General features: G+C 34.0%; 5 protein-coding genes and 1 long non-coding RNA gene across 8 annotated transcripts; 2 read left to right on the top strand and 4 right to left on the bottom strand.

Annotated features, from left to right (window-relative positions):
* Positions 1-52: 52 nt before the first annotated feature.
* On the bottom strand, positions 53-3,774 carry LOC133288427 (uncharacterized). 2 transcript variants are annotated; one of them, XM_061486181.1, is made up of 3 exons: positions 3,652-3,759; positions 2,091-2,133; positions 53-760 (listed from the first exon to the last, which is right to left on the bottom strand). In XM_061486181.1, exon 3 carries the CDS (start codon positions 731-733, stop codon positions 194-196), a length of 540 nt encoding a protein of 179 aa, XP_061342165.1. In that variant the 5' UTR covers positions 734-760; positions 2,091-2,133; positions 3,652-3,759; the 3' UTR covers positions 53-193. The 2 variants fall into 2 exon arrangements, with proteins under 2 accessions (XP_061342165.1, XP_061342163.1); XM_061486179.1 differs by lacking the exon at positions 2,091-2,133 and having other exon boundaries at positions 3,652-3,774.
* A 3,108-nt stretch (positions 3,775-6,882) lies between these two features.
* Positions 6,883-11,483, bottom strand: LOC133288421 (anamorsin homolog). Its single transcript, XM_061486173.1, is given in 10 exon segments — positions 6,883-7,065; positions 7,163-7,182; positions 7,185-7,236; positions 8,781-8,914; positions 8,995-9,099; positions 9,102-9,153; positions 9,590-9,667; positions 9,746-9,912; positions 11,016-11,163; positions 11,469-11,483. Coding segments are annotated over 10 exon segments (810 nt in total). The 3' UTR covers positions 6,883-7,026.
* A 766-nt stretch (positions 11,484-12,249) lies between these two features.
* On the top strand, positions 12,250-13,869 carry LOC133288420 (pentatricopeptide repeat-containing protein At5g15300-like). Its single transcript, XM_061486172.1, has one exon. It carries the CDS (start codon positions 12,250-12,252, stop codon positions 13,867-13,869), a length of 1,620 nt encoding a protein of 539 aa, XP_061342156.1.
* A 5,555-nt stretch (positions 13,870-19,424) lies between these two features.
* On the bottom strand, positions 19,425-19,955 carry LOC133288362 (uncharacterized). The gene is made up of 2 exons (XR_009748356.1): positions 19,756-19,955; positions 19,425-19,660 (listed from the first exon to the last, which is right to left on the bottom strand). It is a non-coding gene; the product is annotated as an uncharacterized LOC133288362 (long non-coding RNA).
* Positions 19,956-20,106: 151 nt separating this feature from the next.
* LOC133288379 (uncharacterized) lies at positions 20,107-24,431 on the bottom strand. Of its 2 annotated transcripts, XM_061486115.1 has the most exons (4): positions 23,941-24,431; positions 22,971-23,859; positions 22,202-22,641; positions 20,107-22,038 (listed from the first exon to the last, which is right to left on the bottom strand). In XM_061486115.1, the coding sequence occupies exons 1-4, from the start codon at positions 24,411-24,413 to the stop codon at positions 20,586-20,588; spliced, it is 3,255 nt and encodes a 1,084-aa protein (XP_061342099.1). In that variant the 5' UTR covers positions 24,414-24,431; the 3' UTR covers positions 20,107-20,585. The 2 variants fall into 2 exon arrangements, with proteins under 2 accessions (XP_061342099.1, XP_061342098.1); XM_061486114.1 differs by having other exon boundaries at positions 22,971-24,431.
* Positions 24,432-25,674: 1,243 nt separating this feature from the next.
* Positions 25,675-27,431, top strand: LOC133288426 (U11/U12 small nuclear ribonucleoprotein 25 kDa protein). The gene is made up of 4 exons (XM_061486178.1): positions 25,675-25,886; positions 25,988-26,093; positions 26,221-26,320; positions 27,011-27,431. Exons 1-4 carry the CDS (start codon positions 25,697-25,699, stop codon positions 27,104-27,106), a joined length of 492 nt encoding a protein of 163 aa, XP_061342162.1. The 5' UTR covers positions 25,675-25,696; the 3' UTR covers positions 27,107-27,431.
* The last annotated feature ends 3 nt before the right edge of the window (positions 27,432-27,434 follow it).

Raw genomic sequence — 27,434 nt, 5'->3', positions numbered from 1 at the left:
TAATTAAGAATGTAAATTAAATTTAATAAGTGCGTCAGCATAGCTTATCTGGAAGAATTCGGCACTGAACACTTTTGGATTTCTGCCCCCAAATTTTTTTTCCAATGATAGGCAGCTATCATTAGTTTGCTATCTTCATAAAAAATGTAATAATTTCAATGGGTCATAGTCCATACTAAAAATGTTAATAATTTCAATTGTCAACAATACTGATTACCAGACGAGCTTTTAACGAACAAGATCCGCAGGGAAGAATAACTGATCCTGATAAAGTATCAATGCTGAGTATAGATAGCCTATTTCCTTCCTTCAACAAAGAATATCCCATTTTCTGCAATTCCAAGGAGTCGACAGAGAAGTAATCACCACATCGGCACTGATAAAACAGTTCCAATGCATCTCCAGCATCTTCAGCTATCATATCCTGCAAGCTTACATCTTCTGCAACTTCAGCAGCCAGTACATCCCGCCTCGAACTTCGCAGTTCATTATCATACAATAACCGAGAGCTTGAATTGCTTAGAACTTCCCATGCCTTTTGTACTTTGAGAAACCTCTCTCCATTTGTTTGATTACTGCTGGATGATGTCTCGGATGTCTTCAATAGTTTATCAGGATGTAAACTGAGTACAGCATTACGGTAACTAGCACGAATTTCTTCATAACTTGCATCTTCCTTGACATTGAGAACCTCATAATGGGTTTCCTGAATGGCATTCTTGTCCAGAAGCATTGTTGGATGCTGCTTGTAGAAGGTTGTCTGCATTCAGCAGAGAAACATCAGAGACAATCAAATGGCCATTATATTATCACATAAAAAGTACTAGTCTAATTATAACTACTCAAACCATATTACATGAATTCTCTTGTTTGGAACCAATATCAAAATCAATGGAATTCAATTAGATTTCATTGTTTGGACTTTGGAGTTTATTTTAAATTAAGGATAAGGTTCTTCTAAAGTGAGCTTGTGTGAGTAAAGGTGTATTTACCCTTTATTTACTTTATCTTAAAAAAAAAAAAAAATCACTCCCCGTTAAACCCGACTAGCTAGTGTGGGATAGAGGCAATCCTTGTACGCAGCCTTACTATTGCATAATTGCAAAGAGGCTGTTTCCTGTATTCGAACCCATGATCTTTCAGTCATGCAAGGGTAGATACATTTTATTAAATTAATTTTATTTTGAACTCCATTTCAATCTAATTGATTATATAGTCATTTCTCAAAATATAGTAATCTGTTCTGAGATCTAGTAAGTAGTAACCACAAACTAGAAAACAACTCAACAAAATTAAAAATTTACAGTTGACTTAAATATCAAGCAAGATTTGCAATGTATCATTCAGAAAGCATTCAAATAATCCAAAAATTTGATCAAGCAAAAGAGGCTGAAACCCTACTAACCTCAAAACTATATCCCTAGGTCAATCCTACACTATAAAGCAAGGGAGCACAAAATCAATGAATCAAGTTGTGTTTTAGGATATGCAGAAAAAACCGGTGAGACAATTGAAAGCAACAATGCATAGCAACTACGTTCTAATTCAAACATTCGCGAAGGCATCGCTACATAATTCTCACAAATACACAGACAGTAAACGGAAATAACAAAGAAAAAATGAATTTCGATACAGAAAGCATCAATGTCATATGTGAACAAATTTTATGGTGCATCCAGAATCATGTACAGAATTAGAGAGAAGAAAGTCGAACCCGAAGTCCAAGCCAAACAAAACGATGAGCTTTCGAAACCTATGCGAATAAACAATTCCTCTTTTTCTTCTGATAAACAAAACCCTGTCGTTTTGCTGAACCCTTCTTTTAGGAATATTTATCTTAAAGGGGGGTTAGTGAGGTGTTAAGGTAGTAGTAGTCAATGATGCACGGACACGGACATGGGACATGACACGACACTCCGACACGTTAATTCTAAAAAATGCTAAATTTCGACACGTTGGGACACGTTTTGATATTAAATAATATTTTTAATATATATAATATAATTTACATTTAATACATATAGCAATTCATAATAACTCATATGCTAAATATTCATTGACATCAGAAGCACTAGTAGCAGCACTATTACTGGCACTGGCAGAGGCAGAACTCGAATGATCCATCTTGTAATTCTATAAATGTGTCAAACAAAAATAAAATTAGTGAGATTGATTTAGTGTATAAAACAGAGCACTTTAAAAATCTGTGATTGCAATGTAGAGTGCAAAATTCTGTTTGCACAAGAGGGTGTAATGTATATGAGCATGATCATGAAGAATATTTTAGAATTTCCAGCCAACTCTTAATTATTGTTATGGACATGGCTATTTGTAATGTAACCAACTCTAATTCCAAGAGCTTAATAAACAACTCTCTTGTTTGGTTCGTTGCTCCTATACAAGCTCATAATTTTTAAATGCATGGTTTCAAGTTTCAAATTTGGATCATACAGGGCATAAGGTTATATTGTTAAATAATATTTCGTGATTTTTCATGTGATAATTGTATATGCAAACCCAATAAAAGAAATACTGTTTCATATCACTTTTATCACCATGCACACCGTGGGGGGGATTATTATAAATTGAAATACTGAATGTAGTACACACTTGAGCTTGTTTTGTAATTGGAAACCAGAAGTAGGAAGAAGCTACAATTCCACAAGGCAGCAGTAGCACATGGTATTTACTTGAAGAACTCCATAACCCAAAAGGTACGGACATAGCATTCATATCTAATGCCACATAAGTAGCCTGGAGGCATGAGTTATGGATTCTACCAGTAGCCTCAGATAAGGGGTTAACCAATACAAATAAGGCAAAGTACCTGACTCTTTACCAAAACCCTTCTTTCATTCTTTCACAGCTTAATATACAATTGCTAAAGCAAAAGGCCAGCTCAATATACAATAAAAATAAGGCAAAGTACCTAACTCTTTTGTTGTATATGAATCTCTATTGCCTCAGATAAGGGATTCTACCAGTAGCATTCATATCTCATGCTGTTTTTCTGACCCCAAGCCTATTATGCTTGACTGAATTTCTATTGTCAAAGTCTATCTTGTTCTTGTTTCTATTGTCAAATATATTGGTGAAGAAACAGAGAAAAAAATTTATTCCAATAAAAAAAATTGCAATGCAAGATATGAATCCTTTTATAATTTTCTGCAGCAAATGCACTTGAGATCAAAGTCTCTGAAATATCTCTCAATTAATGAGCTTGGTGTGCTTTGGCCTAAGTACAACCAATGTGTTATTTATCTTGTGGAACTATGGAAATGAACAAATTAGAATTTTGCACAACAGAGCTTAATTTCTTTTTATCTTTTTTGTGTTTCTCACATGCAGATGCACTGGTTATTGTTTCAATTCTAGTCCTGGTGGCTTTGTTCAGCATACAACGGTTTGGTACCAGTAAAGTGGGTTTCATGTTTTCCCCTATACTTGCTTTATGGTTCGTTTCTCTGGGTTCTATTGGAATTTATAATATAGTTAAGCATGATATTATCGTTCTGGGAGAAAAAACCACACATATGAAGGAAACTATACAAGGGAGATGTAGACGAGAAAAAACCACACATAGCCTCAGACTCTCTAGACCCAAAAATAATCAAAAAGGCGAGAATCGAAAGAGAATGGAAAGAGACTTACCGGATGTAGACGACGACCAACGACCGGAGATGTCGACGACGACCGGCGACGACCGACGACCGACGACGAAGAAGAGAAGGACCAGACCAGCAGCCTCCAGCGCGAGAGAGGATCAGACGAGATAGGGTTCCAGACTTTTTGTTTTTTATTAAATATTTTTATTTTTTTAAATTGTAATTTTATTTTTATTTTTTAAAAATATGCCAAAACGTATCCACATACGTTGACCGCGTGTCGGATTCGGTCAAACTCGCGTGTCCCACAAAGTCGACCGCGTGTTGGACACGTGTCCCAACGTGTCCATGTCCGTGTTTCATAAGTAGTAGTGTAAGACTGAAATTAAATCTTAAAAAAGATAATTATAAGAAAGATTGGTTATAGGAAAAACATCTATCATCTTAAAGGATATAAACTTATATCATTTTAGATCATAACCGTTGATTTTCGTCCATCAACCGTTATAATCTATTGGTCAAACTTAATGGGTCAAATTTATTATTAATTAATTAATAATTTTGATCCAATAAATTATAATCGTTGATAGACGGAAATCAACGATTATGATCTAAAATGATATAAGCTTATATCCTTTAAAATGACAGATGTTATTTCATTTATTTAATTGCAATAATATATGAGATTCTCACATAAATACTAAAAAAAATTGAATCTTAGTTCTTCTACCCACACATGATTTTTTATTTTTTTTTAAACCTTAGCTATTTATACATATTACTTTTGGAGGAGGGATATTCTTACTACCAAAATTTTCTACTACCAACTTACTACCTATCTAATCACCATTAGATTAACATTTTCTCTTTCTTCAAAAACTTTTTAACATTCTCTCTCTTTGATCCAATGGTGATGTGATGGGTAGTAAGTTAGTAGTAAGAATTTTTGGTAATTAGAATATTCTCACTCTTACTTTTGTACATCCAAAATCTTTTATATGAAATGTGAGTGTGATGTTACACCACACATTTTATATCATGACATAGACACAAAAAGGTGACATACATATTTTTATTTTTTTTCTTTATTTTTTTTAATGGGACCCAAATTTTTTGGTACTATGGCATAATACAAGATGTGTTATGTAAGGGAGTGAAATTTCTAATGTGAAAAAATGGTCATGTTATTTGATCATAATCACTCATTTAAAAATTATATATTTTTCTCTCTCTTATCTCATCATCATGAGTGATTGTGATCAAATAATATAACCATATTTTTTCATCTCTTATCACAACCACTCACATTTTTTCATCTTATTTTATTTTATTTTTTTGTAGTTAACTGAACTCGCTTTTTTTTTTTCACACTACTTAAAGTAGCCAAAAGTAATGTACTATTTTATTTTATTTTTGATAATAAGTAATGTACTAAACCAACTAAGAGTCTTAACGCAAATGATATTAAATTCTTTTTAAAAAATTTTATCTTACAATTGATTACCTGCACTTTAATACATACAGGAAGTCTTAAAGATAAATTGCCCTTTTATCTTTTCTCTATTTTGAAAAATTATACTTCTCTCTTAAAAAAAATAAATGCATGACACTTTAATGTATTTAATGTAAGAGAAAAATTATTCTCATGCTACATGAGATAAGTTTTTTTCCTACACTGCCACCTTTTTCTTTTCTTTTCTTTTATTTTTTTTTTATTTTTTTAGGTAGTGGAACCCATAAATTTGTCTCTATGACATAAGATAACTTATCTCCTTTAATATGAGATTAATAAAACTCTTAATGTAAATATTATTTAAGATGAGTCAGGTGTCCACGTCAGAAATGGATCATCTCATATTAAAAAAAATGACATGATTATATGAAAAAATCATAATCACTTAAAAGTGAATCAACGGTTATGATTTTGTAACTATCTATTTTAATATTTTTTATTTCTCTTCATCTATCACTGTATGTTAATAATTCCTCACATGATGATATCATATATTTTTTAACATGATCCAAGATCCTTTCCATGATTCGATAAAATAATATCTTTATCATCTTTATTATTCAGTTCAAGTTGATATTAAGAGTTGGAACTTGGAATGAAGATGACAATTGCATGAAAAAAATTTGCACTTAAAATTCAATTACATTGAAATAACTAAAGTGTAATACATATTAATTTATTTCTTTATTGATTTATTAAGTATTCAACTAATCCGATTAAACCGGCGAAACTACAAGAATGAAAAAAAAAATCTTATTAAATTTTAAATACAACTGTATATTTAGAAATCATCCATTAAATTCCCTCCACATACTTAATGATAAGGAGAATATAATATTTCAAAATAAATAATAGAGTAAAGTGATTACCGCATCTCTTAAAAGAGAAATAGTGTAATTAACCAGGCTTATATCTCCTCTACAAAAAGATAAAATTACTATTATCATTATTTTTAGGGTTTTATAAGAGTTATGTTGTAGGAAAAGTGATTGTGTAATGTTATAGAGATTCGTTTTGCGTGCCTTAATTTTTTATTTATTTTTTTGTTTTAAAAAGTGTGGGCCCCACAAAATGTTGTGAGTGTAGAAAAGTTTGTTGTGTTATGTTAAAGGATAAAACGAAAACCCTTATTTTTATGACAATTGAATTATGATGGCTACACCTCATGGCCTAGCATCTGTAATTCAACTCAATCTATTTAAATTTTAACTACTCTACATATGTTGATATAAACTCTATCTCAGATTAGTTGAACTTTTCTTTAACTACTTCAATGAGAGTTAAATAGTGTGGAAAATGTCTATAAAAAAAAAAATAGTGTGGAAAACTTTTTTGTGTGTGTATATTAATCATCACAATTAAACACAAGAAATTAGTCCAGAAATTCGGACAAAGTTGTAAACGGTTTAAACAGTTTTAAAATTTGGAACCGGTCTATTTGAAATTTAAATTTAAATTAATCAAAACCTATACAACTATTACATTATTAGGAATCAAGATTTCTAATAATCATCACAAGCTCTGGTTCAAGACTTTCTACCCATCATACACAGGCTGCAAGGCATTGTTCCTTTTCCTCCAGAAATAGTTAAGGAATAGCTTAATATTCGAGTACAACATTACTCAAAGCTTGGTTGGATTTGAAATTTATACGTCGGATGACAACACTTTGCCTCCAAGCTTAAGAAATAGAGAAATGGGAATTTTTTTTTATCAAAAAATTGAGAGAAAGGCAAAGGTATTACAGCTCCAGAGTAACTTGGATATCTCATGAAGCTTTTCTTAAAATTGTATCAAACAACTAGGACGAATGGTTCTGTCAGCATTAACATAACTAATAAACATCTCATACTATCTAAACATTCCATTATACCATTCCAATTACAAAACGTATTGCAACTGTATCCATTATATGTCTGCATCAAGGAAGTTACTGGACAGTGCTACCTGCATTAAAATAATGAATGATTTATTTAACAAATGCTAAAGGCCATACCAAAGAAATGACACCAAACAGCACAAGAGAGGGAAGGAGAGAAAGTACCTTCTCGCCCAATTTGAAGGGGGAAGTCCCTTGTAGGGACAGGTACTGCATCTGAAAGCATCCCACAATCCACACTGTAGATCAAAAGCAATATTAGAAATTCTTGTTCCATCAATGCTGAATTACTGATGAAAATTAATGTTCAATATATCTTTAACGATATAACTAAATACAATTAGATAAAGTAACTTAATTTTTTAAAGGGCAAGATATGAAGATCCAATAAAGTTGTGTCTATAACCCAGCAGGAGGATTTCAATAACAACAAAAGCCTTTTCCCACTAGGTGGGGTTTGGTACCTCGATTTAGAGAACTCATATATAAAATAGGAATTCAGCCTAGCTTCCATAGCTAAATTGACAGAAATGGCGCTAGTATGAAATTAGCATTTCTTCCATCCACAAGTTACACGTAACAAAAAGGGAAAGGATTTCTGTTACAGCACTAGCTTTTTCATCTTATGAAATTTAATTTATCTGAAATTAACTGGAGCAGGGGTTATTTTAATTGTCCCATGCTTCTATAACTCATCCGAACTAAAAAAAGGCTATATAACTGTAACGCTTGGCAACTTGCAAGGATTAACGACTGTCCCCACACACTAACACAAGACTTTTCAGCGTGCTTTGTCCTCACTCGCACACTTCCCGGGAAAACTTTCCAGGAGGTCACCCATCCCAGAATTTCCCCAAGTCAAGCACACTTAACTATAGAGTTCTTCCATTCCGGGTTACCGAAAAGTAGATGCATCTTGTTAGTATAGGTAGTACCAATTAATTCTTATAAGCCATTCTCAACTGTACCGTCCCATACCAGCACAATCTTTGGAATCCCTCTCTTTCGGGTGTTGATTCGATTCATTCATGTACCCCCGTCCCTAGAAGCCTGCCAGGAGCCGCTCCTTGTCCATGCCCTTTCGCACCGGCTATCACTCCTCGTCCTCGTCAGCGCCCGGGATGTTACATACCCACCAGCTTCCGCCTGGTTCGTCCTCAAACCACACCGTACTGGAAGAGAGGCCCTGCTCTGATACCACTTGTAACACTTGGCAACTTGCAAGGATTAACGACTGTCCCCACACACTAACACGAGACTTTTCAGCGTGTTTTGTCCTCACTCGCACACTTTTCGGGAAAACCTCCCAGGAGGTCACCCTTCCCAGAATTTCCCCAAGTCAAGCACGCTTAACTATAGAGTTCTTCCATTCCGGGCTACCGAAAAGTAGATGTATCTTGTTAGTATAGGTAGTACCAATTAATTCTTATAAGTCATTCCTAACTGTACCGTCCCATACCAGCACAATCTCTGGAATCTCTTTCTTTCGGGTGTTGATTCGATTCATTCATGTACCCCCGTCCCTAGAAGCCAGGAGTCGCTCCTTGTCCATTACCTTTCGCACCGGCGATCACTCCCCGCCCTCGTCAGCGCCCGGGATGTTACAATAACCAAACAATTGTCAAGCTATTAAACTGTGTATACAAATCTAAATTATTAGTTATTTTAGAAGTTTGAACTTTCTATTTTAAAATACACAGAAAGCAAAATGAGTTTTTATTGAACAGCACAGCCAGACAAAGTATAAACAAATTGTACATTGCAAAAAATAAAAAAGACGTACACTGCCACAAGCTGATTGAGGATTATCAATCTGCTCAGCTGTCAATCCTAACTTCAATACTTTTTCCTCTTCTTCAGCCCTCCCACAACTGCAATTTTTGCAGGCTTTTCTCGTGCTTCCTATTTTACAATCACCTACATCATAAACAAGTTAGCTAATAGCCTCATATCACACAGATTACTAATTGATGACAAACTATAAAAGTACTCTTTACCAGGTGGCAGCTGGGGTTTCTTTAAATCTTCTTTAGTCAAAAGACTATCTTCATCAATCAGATCTGAATCAACATCAATTAGCACTTTAGGAGAACTCTTCACCACTTCTTTATTGCAAAAGATGAACCAATTTTCCATGAAGACTTTTTAGCTTTGATCTATATGCAACACAAAATATATACATTATTAGAATTTGTAAAATGGTTATAACTAAGTTAATTAGGAGAATAAAAAAAGAATAACCACAACCCACTCATCATGAAGACAAATTTGCCCGAAAGTAGTGAAGCAAGAAGAAAAGAAGAAAAATCTAGTTGAAATTAATGATCGTGCTAGAAATGAAAAACAATTAACCTGAGAATTGTCAAATACCACTAGAATGGGTTTTAAGACCCATGTCAGCCTACTATTCAACTCATCACATGTTTTTTATTGTATTATAAACATGAGAAAATAAAAACTCATCCATGAAATGTTTCTATTGTATTCTATTTTATAATAAACCAAACACGATAAAAAAATTAAAAAAAAAATGATTGGAAGATAATGATGAATAAAAGATGGCAGAGACAAATATCAGATAATGAAACTCACCCCAGAAGATTTGCCTTCTAAAACTTGTGTTTCTGAAAACCCTACCAATAATAACTTGCTCACAAGATCAGATATCACCTGCAAGGACAATGAGCAAAAAATCACATCATGTACAACAATATAAATTCACTGAGGCACAATCTAGGCTGTTATTACCTTATCAACTGAGCCCACAGCAGACTGAGATGACTTGCGAATAAAAGTTGTCCCACCTACTTTTAACACTCTGAGAATTTCTCGAATCAGTTGGTCTATAGAACAATCAAGAGACTGCCAGATTAAAATGACAAAATCCACCGAAGAAGATTCCACTGACAACTTACCTAAATGTTACAAGAATATGTGGTAAAAATTGGTTTCTTTGACTACAATAAAATAAAATATCATATACGCACAAAATGGAAAATCATGTGTTTGTAATGGAAATTAAAGCTTCGGTCCATGTTCTTCCAACAAACATAAATTTCGAGGTTGACAAATGTTTAAAGGAATGATAGAACTGGATCAGAATGTAAAAAGAAAAAACAGTGTTTAATGACAGAAAATTTGTGTGTCTGGATCTGTATCATTGAAATACAAGATTAGAGTTGAGAGAATGAACACGGTTTTATAAATATTATATTCATAATGACGCAACGAAGATAAACTTTCATGACTATGCAACATCTAACAAGTAAAAACAATGCATAGCAGCGAGTTTATATAGCCTCTCTTACCAATATTCCCTTATTTTCTAAAGTAAAATAAGGGAAAAAAATAAAACATAAATAGTAAAAATATAAGCAAAATTTGATCTTTCAATGCACAATAGAAGCGCCAATCTATACATTTTTCTGAAAAAGACTGGCTTATCATATTGGAAGGTTCCAAAAATGGCATGCTAAATTTGGAATTTTCCCCAACAGATGAAGCATGTTTAAGCTTCGTTTTCCTACTTGAATGAAATACCCATCACAGATCCACTAAGTATTAAAAATCAGTATCATAAAGTATTATGCATGATCATCCATTGGCATTTTACTTTATACAATTGTGTTGGACACAAACTCCACGAAAAAAGCAGTTGTGCTGAAAGCGTCAATTAAAGCTAATAATAATATGTATAGGCTATAGAAGCCTAACTTGTATATTAACTCAATTGAATGCAACTTTTGTGAATTACCCAACAACAGCAGCTGATAAAAAGATCCCTCAAGAAGAGAATAATTAAGCATCATTTGCAATAAACATATTTTTCTTGTGGTAAGTAGAAATTTGAGCAAGAGCAAGATGTAAGCAATAGAAAAATAAAACAATGGTTTTTGCTACAAATTCATTCTATTTAAAAAGTAAAGTAACCCTGTAAGACATGTTCTATAGGCAAAACCAGTATAGATTATTAAAAAAATACAAAAAAAAAATGCAATCAAAGGAGCGGTAGAATTACTTCGTGATGATGCAAATGTAATAACCATAGGATCGTATTGTTCAACCCCTTCCTTCCCAAGTTCTCTAAGTGCATCAAACACTTGACTGACAGGAAGAACTGCTTCATCTGTACATGCCAACACAGTACCATGCGTCTTTGCAGCATCCTACAATATTCAAATATTGTTTAGAAAATTTTGCAAATTATACATCTCCATGGAGGAAAACTTTTAGCATGCGAGTGAGAAATGGGAATTTTTTTTTGAAAAAACAGAATAATTAGACTCGCAGTCAGAAAATATCAAGTATCCTAAAAACATATAAATTTCAAAGCTGAAAACACGTAAATGACAAAATTATTAAAAAAAAATAAAAAATGGAACATTCAATCTGATTTCATTTGATGTAAAGATCAAATTTTAAATGAATTAGAAATAAGGGATTTGTGAGAGGGAAGAACTGAATAAAATACAGAACTAGAAACCATAGAAGACAAAGAACCTAAAATTCGAATAATAGTGTTCAATTCCAGCCCGAAATCTTACAAAAAATTGAAGCAATGGATTGATTAACAAAAACAAAGAAGAAATTAAATGTAAAAGGGGAGAAGATGAGGGCACGAACCATTGCTATGACTATGAGATCTTCAAGTTCAAGCAAAGCCAAGAGCGTAGAATAGAAGCTTCGAGATAGAGCTTTTCAGAGTTGCAGACTCAACACAATGAAAGAATTTGAAAGAGAAAGTTGAAGGTTTTAAACAGGGGAAGGGAAATGACATAGCACAAGCCTAGTGCCACACACGTGAGCAAGTTGTATTTTATCCTATTTTTATTATTAAAATTGTATTAGTACTGAAAAAAAAAGTCAAGTAACCTCATTTATATTTAAATTTAGGGGTTATATTTTCTTCTGCTGCAGAGGATATGAATTCTTCCTGCACACCCATGGAGAATAGTGTCAACAATTTTTTTATTTTATTTTATTAAGTAATGGGACCCACTTTAAAAAAAATGTATCTACTGCATGAGAGATCCATTTGCCTGTTGCTGAAGAATATGATTTCCCTTAAATTTATCTAATTTTTGGTATTTATTAAATCATGTTATAAAATTTTATCCAAACAAAAACTTATATTCTTTCGTTATTTTAATTTTGTTGTGTGTAAACAAATGCATAACACAATCACAAAAAATTTATATAATTTTAATTTTGTTGGGTTTGAGAGAAGGAAGGTAAATGGTTGTTGGGTTGACATGTTCAGGAGGCATTATGTGCATATGCTTCACAAATTGTCTTCCATGTTTGAATTGAAACAAGTCCAAGCCATTATCACCAAAGCAGGGCTTCAAGCTCATGTTCCTTTCACTTCTAAGTTAATTTTCTTTTCAGCACTTTCTCCTTTGGGTAACCTCTCCCATGCCCATTCTCTTTTCCTAGAAACTTCCATGGACAACACCTTCATTTCCAACACTATGATTCGAGCTTTTGCCAACAGTTCTTTCCCTCTTGAAGCTTTATATATTTACAACAACATGATGCAAAGCAAAAGCACCCATGTTGTCTCTGATAATTTCACCTTCAATTTTGTGCTCAAGGCCTGTTCTAGAGCTTACAGGTTTATAGATGATTATGGCAATGGAAAATGTGATGAGCTTGCTATTGTTTCAAAAGGGGCTGAAGTTCACTGCAGTGTTCTCAAATTGGGGTTTGAAGATGACCCATGTATTCACAACTCTTTGCTCTATATGTATTCTCAATGTGGGTTGGTTCCAATTGCCCAGCATTTGTTTGATGAAATCACCAATAGAAGTTTGGTTTCTTGGAATATCATGATATCAGCATATGATTGTATTGGTGATTATAAATCAGCAGATTACCTTCTTGAATCAATGCCACACAAGAATGTTGTTTCGTGGAACACTTTGATTGCAAGATACATTAGGTTAGGTGATGTTGAGGAAGCAAGAAGGGTGTTCCGGTTTATGCCCGAGAGGGATGCTGTATCATGGAATTCTATTATTGCTGGTTGTGTTTCTGTTAAGGATTATGCAGGAGCATTGGCACTTTTTTCTGAGATGCAACAAAATGATGATGTAAAACCAACAGAAGTAACACTTATATCAGTTCTTGGTGCCTGTGCTGAAACAGGTGAGCTGGAGATGGGTAAGAAGATACATGACTCTCTCAAAGTGTGTGACCATAAGATTGAAGGGTATTTAGGTAACGCCCTTGTAAATATGTATTCTAAATGTGGGAATTTGAGTTCAGCTTGGGAAATATTTAATGGGATGAGGATAAAAAATGTAAGTTGTTGGAATGCTATGATTGTTGGTTTGGCTGTCCATGGGCACTGTGAGGTGGCTCTGCAATTGTTCTCAGAGATGGAACAGAGGCTTGGTACTATTAGGCCAAATCGGGTAACATTTATTGGTGTTTTGATTGCTTGCAGTCATAAGGGTTTGGTTGATAAAGCAAGATGGTATTTTGATCATATGGTGAATCAGTACAAAATTGTGCCGGATATCAAGCATTATGGTTGCATGGTTGATCTTTTAAGCAGATGGGGTTTGTTGGAAGAGGCTCATCAGATGATCAAGACTGTCCCTTTCCAAGACAGTGCAGTTTTATGGAGTACATTGCTGGGTGCTTGTAGGACACAAGGTAACGTTGAGTTGGCTAAGATATCCTTCCAACAACTTGCCAGATTGGAGCATCTAACACATGCAGATTACGTGTTGTTATCTAACATTTTTGCTGAAGCTGAGAGATGGAATGAAGTTGAGCGAGTAAGGAGTGAAATGATTGGCTTGCATGTTCCCAAGCAAGTTGGCTACAGTCAAATCGATATGAATGAATCTTATAAGCTTTCCTGAACAATCAAAGTGATTATTCTTGATTGGCTTGCATGTTCCCAAGCTATGAAGCACCGATACGGCGTTTTCGATACGTTCTCGATGATACAAGATGTCGATTACCAAACAATACGTGTCCGATATGTTTCCGATACGCGTATCCGATACGTTGAAAAAAAAAATTAAGGAGTATCGGTGCTTCATAGTTCCCAAGCATGTGCCCTTGTGTTAAGTGATTATTCTTTACTTTCGCTAAAGAATCTATCGACATGAAGACTCGGGATGAAGCTGGGGAACTTAAATTCAGTAACATGTAATTACTCCTTTTCAAGCTTTACTTGTGGAGACAATCAAAGACCCTCTGGTGTAACTTTCTTTCTTTGGTTGGTACAGTTACTCTGGTTATTTTTATCATTAACAGATAAACTCAAGCAAGAGCAATTTTTTAGTTCAAAATCTGGAAGGATCAGATTATGTTTTTAATCCCTCTAGTTTAATAAAAATTCATTTTTGTTTCTTGATTATTGATACATTTCCAACATTATTCTTCTGGTCTCTGATTAGATGCAATTTAGTCTCATTTCAATTCAAGGACTAAACTGCATCCAGTCAGATATTAGGAGGGTTCAATTGAAAATTAATTGATAAATGTAAATGAGTTTCTCAGACACTTTTTAAGGTTGAATTGTACTAGGATTTCTTGCTGTTAATTTGCTTTATGTTACTTGGAATTGGCAGTTGATAATGATCATTTCATATCTTATTTTCTTTCATTAGAGAAAAATTAATGTCATTTGCCTACTCGTGTTCTTAGGCATCATGGAAGAAGATCCTCAAGGACGTGAAACTAAACAAACAAAAACACGCATTCATTTTAGGTTAAAATATGTGCTATAACATAAGTGACAACACACGCACATTCATTTTAGGTTAAAATATGAGCTATAACATCAGTGACATAGTGATTTGGCCAAGACAAGGCTAATCTCTAGAATCTTCCGAACTTCCATTGGAATTAGGAGATAGGCTTTGATTGAATATTTGTTCTCCACAATTTGATTATAGAATAGAAAAACGAGTATTCTTTAATTTGTTCTGAATAATTATCTACTCACAACTCACTTTACACCATCGCTGTTAAAATTTATTCAGAAAACAAAATCTATCAAACAAGTTTTGCATTCATAATAGATAGGGCTTGAAGCTACCAAAGTAAATGATGGGAAGAAAAACATAGCAATTATAACAAGACAAATTTAGATAAATACGCCAAAAAAGCATGCTAAAATCAAACTCCAACTAGCATTTGCTAAATTGAAAACAACAAATCATATTATGTGATACAATCAAAAGTTACTGAAATCATTATCAAGATCAATCTTTCATCACCCAAACCGGAGTTTTACAATTGCCCAGTGAAACATTCTCCCATCATTCATAAATTACATCATTGGAAAACCAATCTGGAAGAGATGTCTCAGATAAATTCTTTTCTACAAAATCAAAGGCAATAATTCGCTATATATGGCAGGGGACTCAAGCCATACCAAAACTACTTAATTATTGCCTTTGATTTGATAGAATGATTTTATCAACATCAAGGGATCGAGTTTCAGAACTTGAACATAGAGAGAGAGGAGTGAGGGCTGGGGTTTGATTTTACCTTCTCCTTTCCCTGCTTTTATAAGCAACACTGAGCTAGGGTTTGGGTTAAGCTTTCAAATAACGAATTTCAAAAATAAATAAATAAATAAATAAAATGCATTATAAAAGGAGAAAAATTATACTTCTACCAATTATGACTGATTGACTCTCTTTTTTAAGTTAGAAGTTAAGCCTAGCAGGTTTTGAGAAAAACTCTTATAATGAAAAGCTCTATTTTTTATTATGAAGAAAAAAGCTTAAAACTAAGTGCTTATTTGGATCCTCTTATTTTTAAGCTAGAAGCTACTTATAAGCATAAGCTAGGCCAAACAGGTTTTGGAAAAAGCTCTTATAACGAAAAGCGTTTTTTTTTTTATAACGAAGAAAAAAGTTAAAAACTAAAAACTCCTAGAAGGAGCTTTTTTTTAAGCTCTTATCTATTTTTCTTGAATTGTGTGTTTTTTTTTAAATGAAGAGTGATAAAGATAGAGAGAAAAATAATTTTCTTGAAATATGTGCTTTTAAGTAATTTTTAAGCTAAAACTTTTATGTAATTTCCAAACAGCTTTTAGTTTATTTTTTTAAGCTCTTTTTTTTAGCTTTAGCTTATAAGTAGATTCTAGCTTAAAAATAAGAGGATTTTAAGTTCTTATCTGTTTTTCTTGAATTGTGTATTTTTTTAAAATGAAGAGTTATAAAGATAGAGAGAGATATAATATTCTTGAAATATGTGCTTTTAAGTAAATTTTAAGCTAAATTTTTTATGTAATTTTCAAACAGCTTTTAATTTCTTTTTTTAAGTTCTTTTTTTAGCTTTAGCTTATAAGTAGCTTCTAACTTAAAAATAAGATGATCCAAACAGTCTCTTAACTAACCTCTTTCTCGGACCTTGAAGAAGAGCATTTGTAGTGTTTTTGTTACGCTCAGTGGTAAGTATTATTTTTATTCAAAATGAAATATTTGTACTACGGATAAATTACAGAGTATTTAATTTCATGTATAAATAGACAAAATATTAGAATTTTTTTTCTAACATGTAGCATGCGTGTCATATTTTCATTACATGGATATATGTGCAATGATAGCACTTAAAATATTCTCCTTGATAAGGATGATTTTATTTTTTTTAATACATCATAGGTACCCATTTGGGTAGATATTTTTTTCAAATGGCGAAATTATTTTTCTATTTAAACCTTTTTTTTTTATTTTTCCTGCTAAATCCTAAAAACTTCCTTTATTAGGAAAAGATGTAAGATGTACCTAAATGTAATGTACCAAAAGTTTTTTCTTAAGGATGAACCACATCAGCTAACTAGCACCTATGTTAATATAAGACTCCTCTTATCTTGAAATGGGGAACACACTTACGCTAATTTTAGGTGTATACCAAAAATAAAAATACGTTTTAATTTTATAAAATATTTTAAAAAAAACCACAATCAAATATTTCCTAATTCATTTGTGAAATCGTTTTTTTATCTCTTCTCTGTAGCCGGAGATGAGGCTGTTTGAATTCTATTTTTAAAAATAGATTTTTAATTTTTAGAAAATAAAACCCGTTTGATAATATTTATTTTGTACGAATAATTCTAAAAATTATACCTATTTTTAAATTTTTAAAATCAAATTTAGAGAACATATTTAAATTATTTTATATTTTATTCTAATTTTTAACTTTCATCACACAAAAATACGAAAAACAATCATTTAATTGATTACTCTACAAAATAGATTTAAAGAATAAAAAAACAGAATACAATCAAATATATCCTAGATTTCTTTATTTATTTTTTTATTTTTTTTTTAGATTTATGTATTAATTCATGGGTTAACTAACTAAATCAACGGAGGCATCAGGACCGTAAGGCGGCAAAATTTTGTCCCGGTACTTTAAATTTAAATTTTGAATTCGTGAGGTTGAGTGAATTATGATTATCTTGAATTATGCAAAGCTATATCTAATAAGGATTGAATAAAGCTTCTTACAACAACAACTCTATTTTTTGAATTACGAATTCAAATAAGAAAAGAATGATGGGAAGATGTTCAAAAAAAAAAGAAAAGAATGATGGGGTAAGCGAATTATTATGAAAGCTTTTATAAAGTACGGAAGCTTTTATAAATTATGGAAGCTACCGAATTCAACAATGAATTTAGGCCATTTTTAGCAATCCAAATTAAGAATATAATCCTAATCATGTAATCGTGAAAAAAGTGCTTAGGTAAAGTCTTTTAATCAAGATAAATTTCGCCTAACTAAAAGAACCAAGAACCCTAGTTCTTGGGCAACTACCATCATCACCCTCATCCTCCATTGTTGCCCCACTCAACCTCAAGATACTATCATAGTCTTGAGGAAATTAAAATCCAAACACTTGAAGTCTTCACCTTGCAATTGCCTAACAAGCATCCAAGGAGAAGGAGAATTAAGGAGGAGGAATTATCACTTGTGACCGGGATAGCCGTGTGGACCCATACACTTTGGGTCTTCAAGTGAAAAAGGTAAAAACTTTAACCCCTTGTATATCTTTAATGGGTAGATCTTAGGCTAATGACATAAAAGTTGTTTATATTTCCACATTGAAGACAAAGAAAATATTTTATTTTCACTTTCATATGTGCACACCGTGATAAGATTAAGGTGCTGCTTTTTCCTATCAAAATTTTTAACACAACATATCTAAGACTCAAATTTGAGACTAATGATTTAATTGGAACAAACCCTTGTCTATTCATCCAATGGAAATAAAACCACATCACAACATAGAGGAAGTTTTATATGATGCTTTTATGAGTAAAGTATCTTTTGGATTCATTTAGTTAAAATCGTGGTGCCTCACAAATTCAAAAAAAATCTACATTAATTCTTCAAAAGCACTAAAATGAGTCCACTTTAAATTCCTTAAGCATCTCGGGTCTAATTTTTTTTTGTAAATAACTAAAACAGAGACCATATCTTTTGTCAAGGACCAAAAGTGACTTTACTATACTTTTATTATATCGCTATAATCCACATGAGTCTAGGACCACCAGGCTTGGAATGAACATCATATCATGTCATTGCAGAAGTGCCACTCATGGGAGAGTCAAGCTCCTTTTTTCAATTTCCCCTTCCAATTTGGTTCTATCCTTTCCATGAGAATCGCCTGATCGTTTAGTCGTATTGAATTGTTTTTGGTAAATACCCTGTTGAGAAATTAATCAGAGATCTTTCCATTATAATTGTGGAGATTTATGATCCACTTATTGATTTGCGGTAGTATAATTTATTTTAAAAACAAATGCATAAAGTATATTATATTCTTGCCATGCTCTTCACCAATGGTAAAGAAAATAGCTGAAAAAAAAAATACAATTAATTTTTCTTAATTATTTAACTTATGATTTTTCAACTGAATATTACTTTCTATTATTCAATTAAATTCATTCATAAAGTAATATTTTATCAATTTATTTAAAAAAGACTGGCGGGTTTACTTAGTCCACACATACAGAGAAGGCAACTACTGTGCTGACTGGCTGGCAAACTATGCTCTGGATAATCCTAATGCTCCAGATATGTCTATCTTTTGTTATTCTCCTTCTCAGATTTATTCTGTTTTTATTGCTGATCTAGCATCTGTTTGTAGAGTCCGTACAGTCGCTATTTTGTAGTTTTTTGCTGGTTTTTTGCTAACAGCACACCAAAAAATAAAATAAAAATTCATTACTTGCTAAACTTAGGCGATGGTTGCTTAATTCTCAAAGGATGGGAGAAAGAGGAACGGGATAAATCACTGATATCAGTAGATAAGCTAACCTTGTCATATTTCAAACTACTGGTTTGTGACAAGAATTTGAAGAAATTTGGCTACGGCTTATCATAAGTATTCAAATTAATAAAAAAAAAATTAATAAAAGAAGAAAATTTTATTAGAGAAAGAAAGAGATAGAAGTATAAGGAATCCACTAAGATAATACCGAAAAAAGAAATTTACAGGACAGTGCTGCCTGCATAAAAATTTACAACTAAAATCACTTGCATACCCGAAACCATTAACGGTCCACGTCCTAATAACAATCCCATACTATCTAAACAATAAAAATTCCATAATTCCAATAACAAAGCGTATTGCAACTTTATACATTATATGTCTGCAGCAAGGAATTTACAGGACAGTGCTACCTGCATAAAAATAATGAATGACTTATTTTACAAATGCTACAGGCCATACCAAAGAATGACACCAAACAGCTCATGAGAGGAAGGAGAGAAAGTACCTTTTTGCCCAATTTCAAGGAAGGAAGACCTTATAGTGCACCAGAAAGCATCCCCTACCCCACACTTCAGACGAGAGACAACTTTGAGAGCAATGCCAATGAGGGTGGGGGAATCTGAAATCAGAGAACAGATTGACCCAACAGGGGTAACTCTTTACAAAGAGCATATCACAAAATCTGGCAGAGAATTCTATGTTCTCATTGTAATTCAAACCAATCTTAGAAATTATTATTCCATAAATGCTGATACAAATTAACTTTTAATATAGCTTTAATATAAATAATACTGTAAGATAAAGTAACTAAATTATTGAACTGCAACATTTGAGCATACAATACAGTTTTGGGCTTATAATCCAGCAGCGGGATTTAGGACAACAACAAAAAAGCCTTTTCCACTAGCTGGGGTTGACAACATGAATTTAGAAAACTCATTTATTCAAAAATTACAAATTCAGCCAAGCTTCAAGAGCTAGATTGAAAGAAATGGTAGTAGTAGGAAATTCGCATTTGTTCCATCCATAAGCCTCTAAATTAACACTACTGAACTAGACAAAAAAGCTTTAAAACCAAACCACTGTCAAGCTATAAAACTGCTTGTATCTATATCTATCTATCTATATATATACACACACACGCACACAATCTAAATTTTTTAGAAGTTTCTATCTTAAAATGCATAGAAAGCAAAAATGAGTTCTTATTGTACAGCTCAGACTTAGCGTGAACAAACTATATACTGCAAAAGAAAAAAAGACATACATTGCCACTATCTGATTGTGGATTATTAATCTTTATGCAGTCATCAATGTTAGGAGAAACGAAAGCTCTTATGACAGATAAAGAGCTTCTAAATAATCATCAATGTAGGCTAAGCTAGGCCAGTGATCTGTACGAATACGAACTAAAGTTGAAAGATCACCAACTTCCATTTGGAAAAGGAGATGAAACCGCGGTGGAAGAAATATTAGAACAAGAAAACAGCCCAGATTTCTTTTACTGCTATTGCTACTACCCCCCTTCTCATACTCTTCATCATTGTAAGTAAGTCGGAGTGGACTAGTATTAAGATTAGTAACCGAAGTAGCATCAGGGGAAGCATCTTCCCAAATGACATTCTGAATGATTCCTCCTTCCCATACAACATCAATAAGTGGCTCCCCACTCACACCTACAACAAAGCGTGCCAGATAGCGCTCAGTTGCCTGGATCAAAGAGGTTGCAGGGACATCAAGAAGCTTTACAGAATGAGTTCCACTGATGGCAGCAATCCCTTTGCCCCCTTTCAATTGAAAGGTCTCCCGTCCAATGTTGGAGGATGAGCCACATGCCTCCCATAACGCAGTGAACAAGTCAAAGTTGTATTGAGGTATTGCATCGTTTAGGATGTCTGATGGGACAATCGCCTTGAGAAACATGTCTTCTATGCCCACTGTGACTCCCTGTAGTTGACCTTGGATGATCTGACCATTTTCTGCATTTGTTTCAATGTAAACATCAACTATACCTGGTGTCGGTTCCCTCGGCTCCAAATCAATTACAAAAGTAGCTCTATATTTTTCCTCTTCTTTGGAATCTTTTCCAACAGGAACAATACTTAGGGAGACATTTTGACTGTGAGGTTCACCAAGAAGAAAAGGTATATGACAGGATGGAATCAGTCCATATGGTGCAGAAGACGAGAAATTTAACACAGTAGCATATATAGCAGGAAGAGCATCTATCTCTTCCAACGTTGTGGCAGTGTTGTCGATTCCCAACATGCGATTGAAAGTACTAGATTCAAACCTCAAACTGCATGATATTCTAACTTTGAGTCCTGGCATAAATCTGAAGTCAGGAATACAAGAAAAGTACTTCCTCAATGTGTTCAATATTCCTGCAACTTTAGAATCCATAACACGGAGCAGCTCTTGAGGCTGATTCATTCTTCCAGTTTCAGGAATGATTTGTGTATTGGACCTGTCAGAAAATTCCTTTTCCTCAACAGGGACTTCTAGGTCCCTGATGCCCTCCAGATAAGCAGGCTTGCTGTTACTTACAACTAAATTTGCAAATGACAAAGACCAAAACTGTTTAACAAGCAATGGGTTCAGCCGCTCAAGGTGAATGCAGGATGATAAGTTTTTAAATGTCTTGAATTTCTGAGAAGGTCGAGGTGACTGAACATTGAAAAAAGAGGTTGGGTGTGAAGATGGTGAAATTCCAAGGATCATGTTCCCCAGATTCAGGGTGTCTCTGAGTTTCTTTCCTGGAATGCAGACCAGCATACGCAAGTAGATCCTGCAAAATACAACATATCAGCAGAGCCAGGCAATCATTTTTGCAGGCCCTTTGAACTTTTCCTAGCTATCTTTAATTTCAAGAATTAATTCTCAAAACAAAGGTGAAGGGAAAAAAAACATGGGAAATAGATTATCAAAAGAAGCAATTCATAATGCAATACCTTGAATTATCGCGAACTTCCAAATCAGGAAAATAGAGACAAGTAAATGCAAGTAGACGAGATAGTCTGAGGAACAATCTAGAACTATGGTGGTGCATCAACATCGTTCGACAAATTCCAAGAGCTCTGCTTCCTTGGGACCAAGATTTCATCCCTGTATCTGGGCCATGTTTCTCCACTAGGAAAATCATGAAGTTTGTGAGGAGCTCTAACAATCCACGCGGAGGTATTGTCTGATTTTCAGCAATTCTATCAAATATTGGGAAGCAATAAACCATTTTATAATCCATTCTCACATTTGGAAGCAAGTGCTCATCAAATTTCTGAAGTAAGCACTCACCCAACCAAGAATGCTTTTGACAGGAGAGTAATCGGTCGACAAAAGCAACAACAACAGGAACCAGTCTCCTACTCTCCAACATAATGTTAACAAGCATCCCCTGAAAAAAGAAACTTGAACGTGTCATGCCTAAAGACATTGCACTGATGAAAGACATGACCAAAAATCAACTTGCCATAAAATCGACTCAACCATGGAACCTGATCTCTGTAGTTACTAACATATAAGGGAATTTAAAAAAATGAGAATTGATAGCTTAGAGCCATAAGACAAGAATGCTATAATTAGAATTTCCATTAGTGACACGGATGTAAACAAATCCACATGAGAGAGCACAAATTCTAAAATCGAAATACTAACATCAACATCCACTTTAATTTGCAAATATGAAAAAATAACCCACGCATTGGGTGGAAGACTCTAAAACACCTGTAAAGTGCGGAATATCGTGGAGTCCAACAGATTTCTTGTAGTAGAAGGATCATTGTCTAAATGAGAAGATGCAGCAATCAGAAACTTATGGAAGGTACGGAAAGCAACGGCAATCTCTGTGCTCCCCGGAGGCAACCATTTGAAAGACGAGACAGAAACGAGACCGTCTTCAAACAGCTTCACCGGATTAACGAAGTCATCCTCCTGATGGGAATCAGAACTACTTTTCAGTCTCAAGGCATGAACACACACCGAGCAAAATGCAAGAAGGTCAAGCTTCAAGGCTTTCAAAGCCAGTGGATCAAACAAAGCTGGATAAAAGGTGGAGCAAGCTTCAATCATCACAGGCTTAGTCTTCAAAACATTTTTACTGAAAATCAATTGATTGAAACCCAACAACCAATGAACAGCGAGCAAGCGAAACACCAAATAATGCTGCAATTCTCTTGAAATCAACAAGAGCCTGCGGGAAACCTCTCCCTCTTGACCATCAAAAGCATCAAAGAAATGCAAATACATTATCAAAACAACATGGCACAAGATGGGGTCATAGGAACGAATCATTCCAAAAAACTGCACCTTGAGCATGGATGGCTGCAATTCCAATGCTACAGCCACAGGTATTATCATAGACACAAACTCCATCATCCCACAAGGAGTCATCACTTGTGGCCATTCAAGCAAGAACGACAACGCCCTCCTCAACTCCTTCTGATTCAAACCCGAACCCGAACTTGAACCCGAATTCACCCACTGCGGCATATTGAAAGGAACCATTGGAACGGAGGTGTTGAGAATGGAGACACTGAGTTTCCGATCCACGATGTTGTGGATCACTGTGGTGAAGAGCAAGATGTAGCATTGTGAAGCGTGTGTTCGTTCGTTCTGGCAAAGACTCCAGAGGTGGCCAACCACATCGGAAAGCAAACCGGGTTTGGATCGCTCCAATTCCCTTAGGCATTCGCAAGCAATGGATCGGGTTTGCCGATCCGACCCGAAATTAGGGCGGTTAATAACCGTCAACAGCAATTCAACCAAGCTCTCCGTTTGAACCTTGTTTTCAGATTCAGATAGGCATATGAGAATGGACGTAACGGAAACCATGAATTGTTCCTTGAATGCGGGAGTGATGTGAACGCCGTCGAGAGGCGCGTGAACGACGGTTCGGAGAGTGTCGATGAGACGGTCGAGTTGTTGGTGATGTTCATTGTCAAGGTCGGAGAAGAACGAATCGGAGAATTCGTGGAGGAAGACGAGGAGTTGGAGCTTGAGAGAGAGAGGGAAATCCTTGCGGAGAAGAGTGGAGAGAAGGATATCCACCAGATGATATAGAGAGGCACCGCACTGGAACTCTTCCATTAGGGTTTCCCATTCCTGATGTGTCAGAGGTTTCGACGGTGGTGGTGGTTGTTGTTGTGGTGGCGCCGCCTTCTCCGTCATGCCGCAGCTTCAACTAACCGGAAGTAGCTACTCTCAAGAATTAGGCTATTAATATCCAATTCTCAATAATTAATATATTATTTAATAAAATAATATATTAAAATAAAAAATAATTTTTCAATATATATAAATTTTTAAAATATTAGAAATTTTTATTTTTATAAAAATTAATATACTTTTTGAATACACTAATCAATTTAAAGTGAAATTATTAAATATGAGAAATCATAACCATACAAAGGTGAAAATAAATATAAAGTATTAAATTTGGGAATTAATGACCATATAAAGATGGAAATAAATATAACCGTTGGATCAACATAATCGATCTAATGGTGAGATTAATTGGTAGTCACTTGGTAGTAACACAACTTGGTTGTCACAATATCCTTCCTCTATTAATTTTTATAAAAATCTATTGATCATTGTCTCCAAAAAATAAATTCATTTTATAAAAATAAAAATATTCAATATTTTAAAAGTTTATATATTGAAAAATTAATTTTTATTTTAATATGATAATATTAAAATAATATATTAATTATTGAGAATTGCACTAACTAATCCCTTATCAGGGCCTCTTAGGACTTTGATGTGATGTATAAGGCCTGATAGTATAAACTTATACTATACGTTATGACATTTTCAGTTGTTTGGTATGACCATCGTATAATATAAGCTTATACAACAAGATCTCTTTATACATCAAAATGATGTATAACTTAATCAAGCCTAAAGGGATAGCATTAGGCCTGATAAGGGGTTGATGTATTAATGTTGCTTAAAAATACAATTTCCAAGAACTAATATATCATTTCAATATTAATATATTAAAATAATTTTTTTTAATATATTAATTTTTAAAATATTGGAGGATATATCTTATACAATACCATACCAAATGCAGGATAGTATTAAAATTTAATCAGGTCTTATACAATCAGGTCTTATACTATCAGGCCTTATCATATACTGTGCACCAAACATGCCCTCAGGCTTAATCCCTCCCCTTTAGACCAGATTAAGTTATAAATCATTTTGATGTATCAAGGAATTCTATTGTAGTGTATACTACCAGGCGTTATACATTACACCAAACAGCACTCGGGCTACGCTACTAATCAATAACGCGTGTTTCGTTCAGAAACCAGTAACAAACAACAGTGTTGAACCGAATCGGGTTCGAGTACTATTGGGCTTGCCCGGATTTATATTACCCGGCCCATAAAACCTTGTTCAATCACTTCCGTTGTGTTGTGTCTCTGTCGGCATTGCAGAGATAGATGGGAGAATATAACAAGAGCAGCGTGAAAAAGGCGAGGCTGAATTCGGTGCTGACAACGTTGTTGGAGGATCCAATACTTGGCGATGTTCCTAAGAACCCAACGTTGATGGATGTTGACACTCTTATCAGCCTTGAATTGGGGAGTGCCATGCGCATTTCTGTACTCAAATTGGATGGAGATTCATTTGGTAATTAATACTCACACACACAAACACACACTCTTCAATAAATATATCCCTCTGGGAATTTATTTATTTATTTATTTTGACTAGTAATTTTGGTGGTGAAGATGTGATAGTGATGAATTCAGCAACACTCAAGGATTTGAAACTTGCCATCAAGAAGAAAGTAAATGACATGGAACAATCCAGCATGGGTCACCGCCATATTTCTTGGTCAGTTCCACTTTTCTTTTTCTCTCTCCTTTCTCAAAATGAGAAAACATTGTTGTTTCCGTTTGATATTTGATTATATAGCAATCTGGAAATACTTATTTTATTGTCAAAACGGATGCAATTGCAGGAGGCACGTATGGGCAAATTATTGCTTGTCATTTAATAACAACAAGCTCTTAGTGGATGATGCTGCACTTCAAAATTTTGGTTTACGAAATAATTCTCAGGTTTGCCCCACGAATTCTGAGTGTTTAAATGGATTTTGTATCTCTCTTCTCTACTACTAACTAACTTCCCCTGTAATATTCTCTATTTCTGATATTGGAATGTTAATTATCATGTATTTATGGTCAAACAAGTCTTGACAAAAGCTTTGATACCTTTTTTCTGTGAAAAATTATATGGTTTGCTTACATGTTAAAATGTTACATTTTGTGGCCAAATAGGGCATGACATTTCAAATAGAATTACATTGATTAGCATGCTTACCTATTCTTATAGTGAAATCCAGCATTCGAGTTCAAGAAAATCCTATCTTTAGACAGCTCTTGTACTCAATCAGCCCATTTTTATTTTTATTTTTGTGATTGTATTTCTTTATGAGTTTTCTTCAAAATTTTCTATTACAAATTCAGTAGTTTTTCTTACCTTTTCAACTTATTGAATGATGTATTTTGTCTTGGGAAAACAGAGTGTGATTACTGATTTAATAGTATTTTATGGGAATAAATTTTTAGGACTCCCATAGACTCAGTGCTACACTTATTTAAAACTGGAAACTAAAGGCTCACTTAAGTGCATTTATTCCACACGTTTTTTTTATATTTTTAAATTCATGAGTCCACTTATCTCTAATTTTAGTGAGAGAGTATGTATTAGAAGAATACTGAAAATTTATTCATTTTATCCCAATGCAGGTACACTTTGTCCCCTATGTCACTACAAAAGAGTTTCGGAGGCACTCGAAGAGGAGAAAACACCGTTTTTTTCATGGGCTTAATAAGCTTTCCTGATCAAAGAGTGCTGTTAGAGCAACACATGACTGAGTCTGTTAGCTGTTACTGTTAGTCAATTATGATATGATATTTCAATGGAGGAATATGTTTGAAATTCCTATGTTGAGCTGCAACTACCTTGTCGGAGGCTACTAATAGATAGGAGGTGTAGTATTGCTTGCCGGCCTATCGTCGAGCTTCTGCTGCTGGTCTTAGTTTAAACGCTTTTATATATGTTAACTATTGGTACGTAATATATTTCTATACAAATATTCCTCAATTTTGTTGCAAACAAGCTTATCCCTTTGCGCCTATCCTTTAAGGACAAACAATCATTGTTTAAGTT

Source organism: Gastrolobium bilobum, unplaced genomic scaffold (assembly GCF_033153095.1).
Source record: "Gastrolobium bilobum isolate Gb01-03AN ecotype WA unplaced genomic scaffold, APGP_CSIRO_Gbil_v1 utg1578, whole genome shotgun sequence".
NCBI classification, from domain to species: domain Eukaryota; kingdom Viridiplantae; phylum Streptophyta; class Magnoliopsida; order Fabales; family Fabaceae; genus Gastrolobium; species Gastrolobium bilobum.
The sequence above is the reverse complement of the archived record's forward strand: the minus strand, read 5'-3'. Positions and strand labels throughout refer to the sequence as shown.

What these genes read in the sequence shown, in the direction of transcription:
- LOC133288420 (XM_061486172.1), top strand. Translation starts at nt 12,250, where the DNA reads ATGTTCAGGAGGCATTATGTGCATATGCTTCACAAATTGTCTTCCATG.
- LOC133288426 (XM_061486178.1), top strand. Translation starts at nt 25,697, where the DNA reads ATGGGAGAATATAACAAGAGCAGCGTGAAAAAGGCGAGGCTGAATTCG. An exon ending in ATTGGATGGAGATTCATTTG is followed by an intron (nt 25,887 to 25,987) that starts GTAATTAATACT and finishes TTGGTGGTGAAG; the next exon opens with ATGTGATAGTGATGAATTCA. An exon ending in GTTTACGAAATAATTCTCAG is followed by an intron (nt 26,321 to 27,010) that starts GTTTGCCCCACG and finishes ATCCCAATGCAG; the next exon opens with GTACACTTTGTCCCCTATGT.
- LOC133288379 (XM_061486114.1), bottom strand. Translation starts at nt 24,413, where the DNA reads ATGACGGAGAAGGCGGCGCCACCACAACAACAACCACCACCACCGTCG. An exon ending in CGATATTCCGCACTTTACAG is followed by an intron (nt 22,642 to 22,970) that starts GTGTTTTAGAGT and finishes TTCTTTTTTCAG; the next exon opens with GGGATGCTTGTTAACATTAT. An exon ending in GAAGTTCGCGATAATTCAAG is followed by an intron (nt 22,039 to 22,201) that starts GTATTGCATTAT and finishes TGTATTTTGCAG; the next exon opens with GATCTACTTGCGTATGCTGG.
- LOC133288427 (XM_061486179.1), bottom strand. Translation starts at nt 733, where the DNA reads ATGCTTCTGGACAAGAATGCCATTCAGGAAACCCATTATGAGGTTCTC.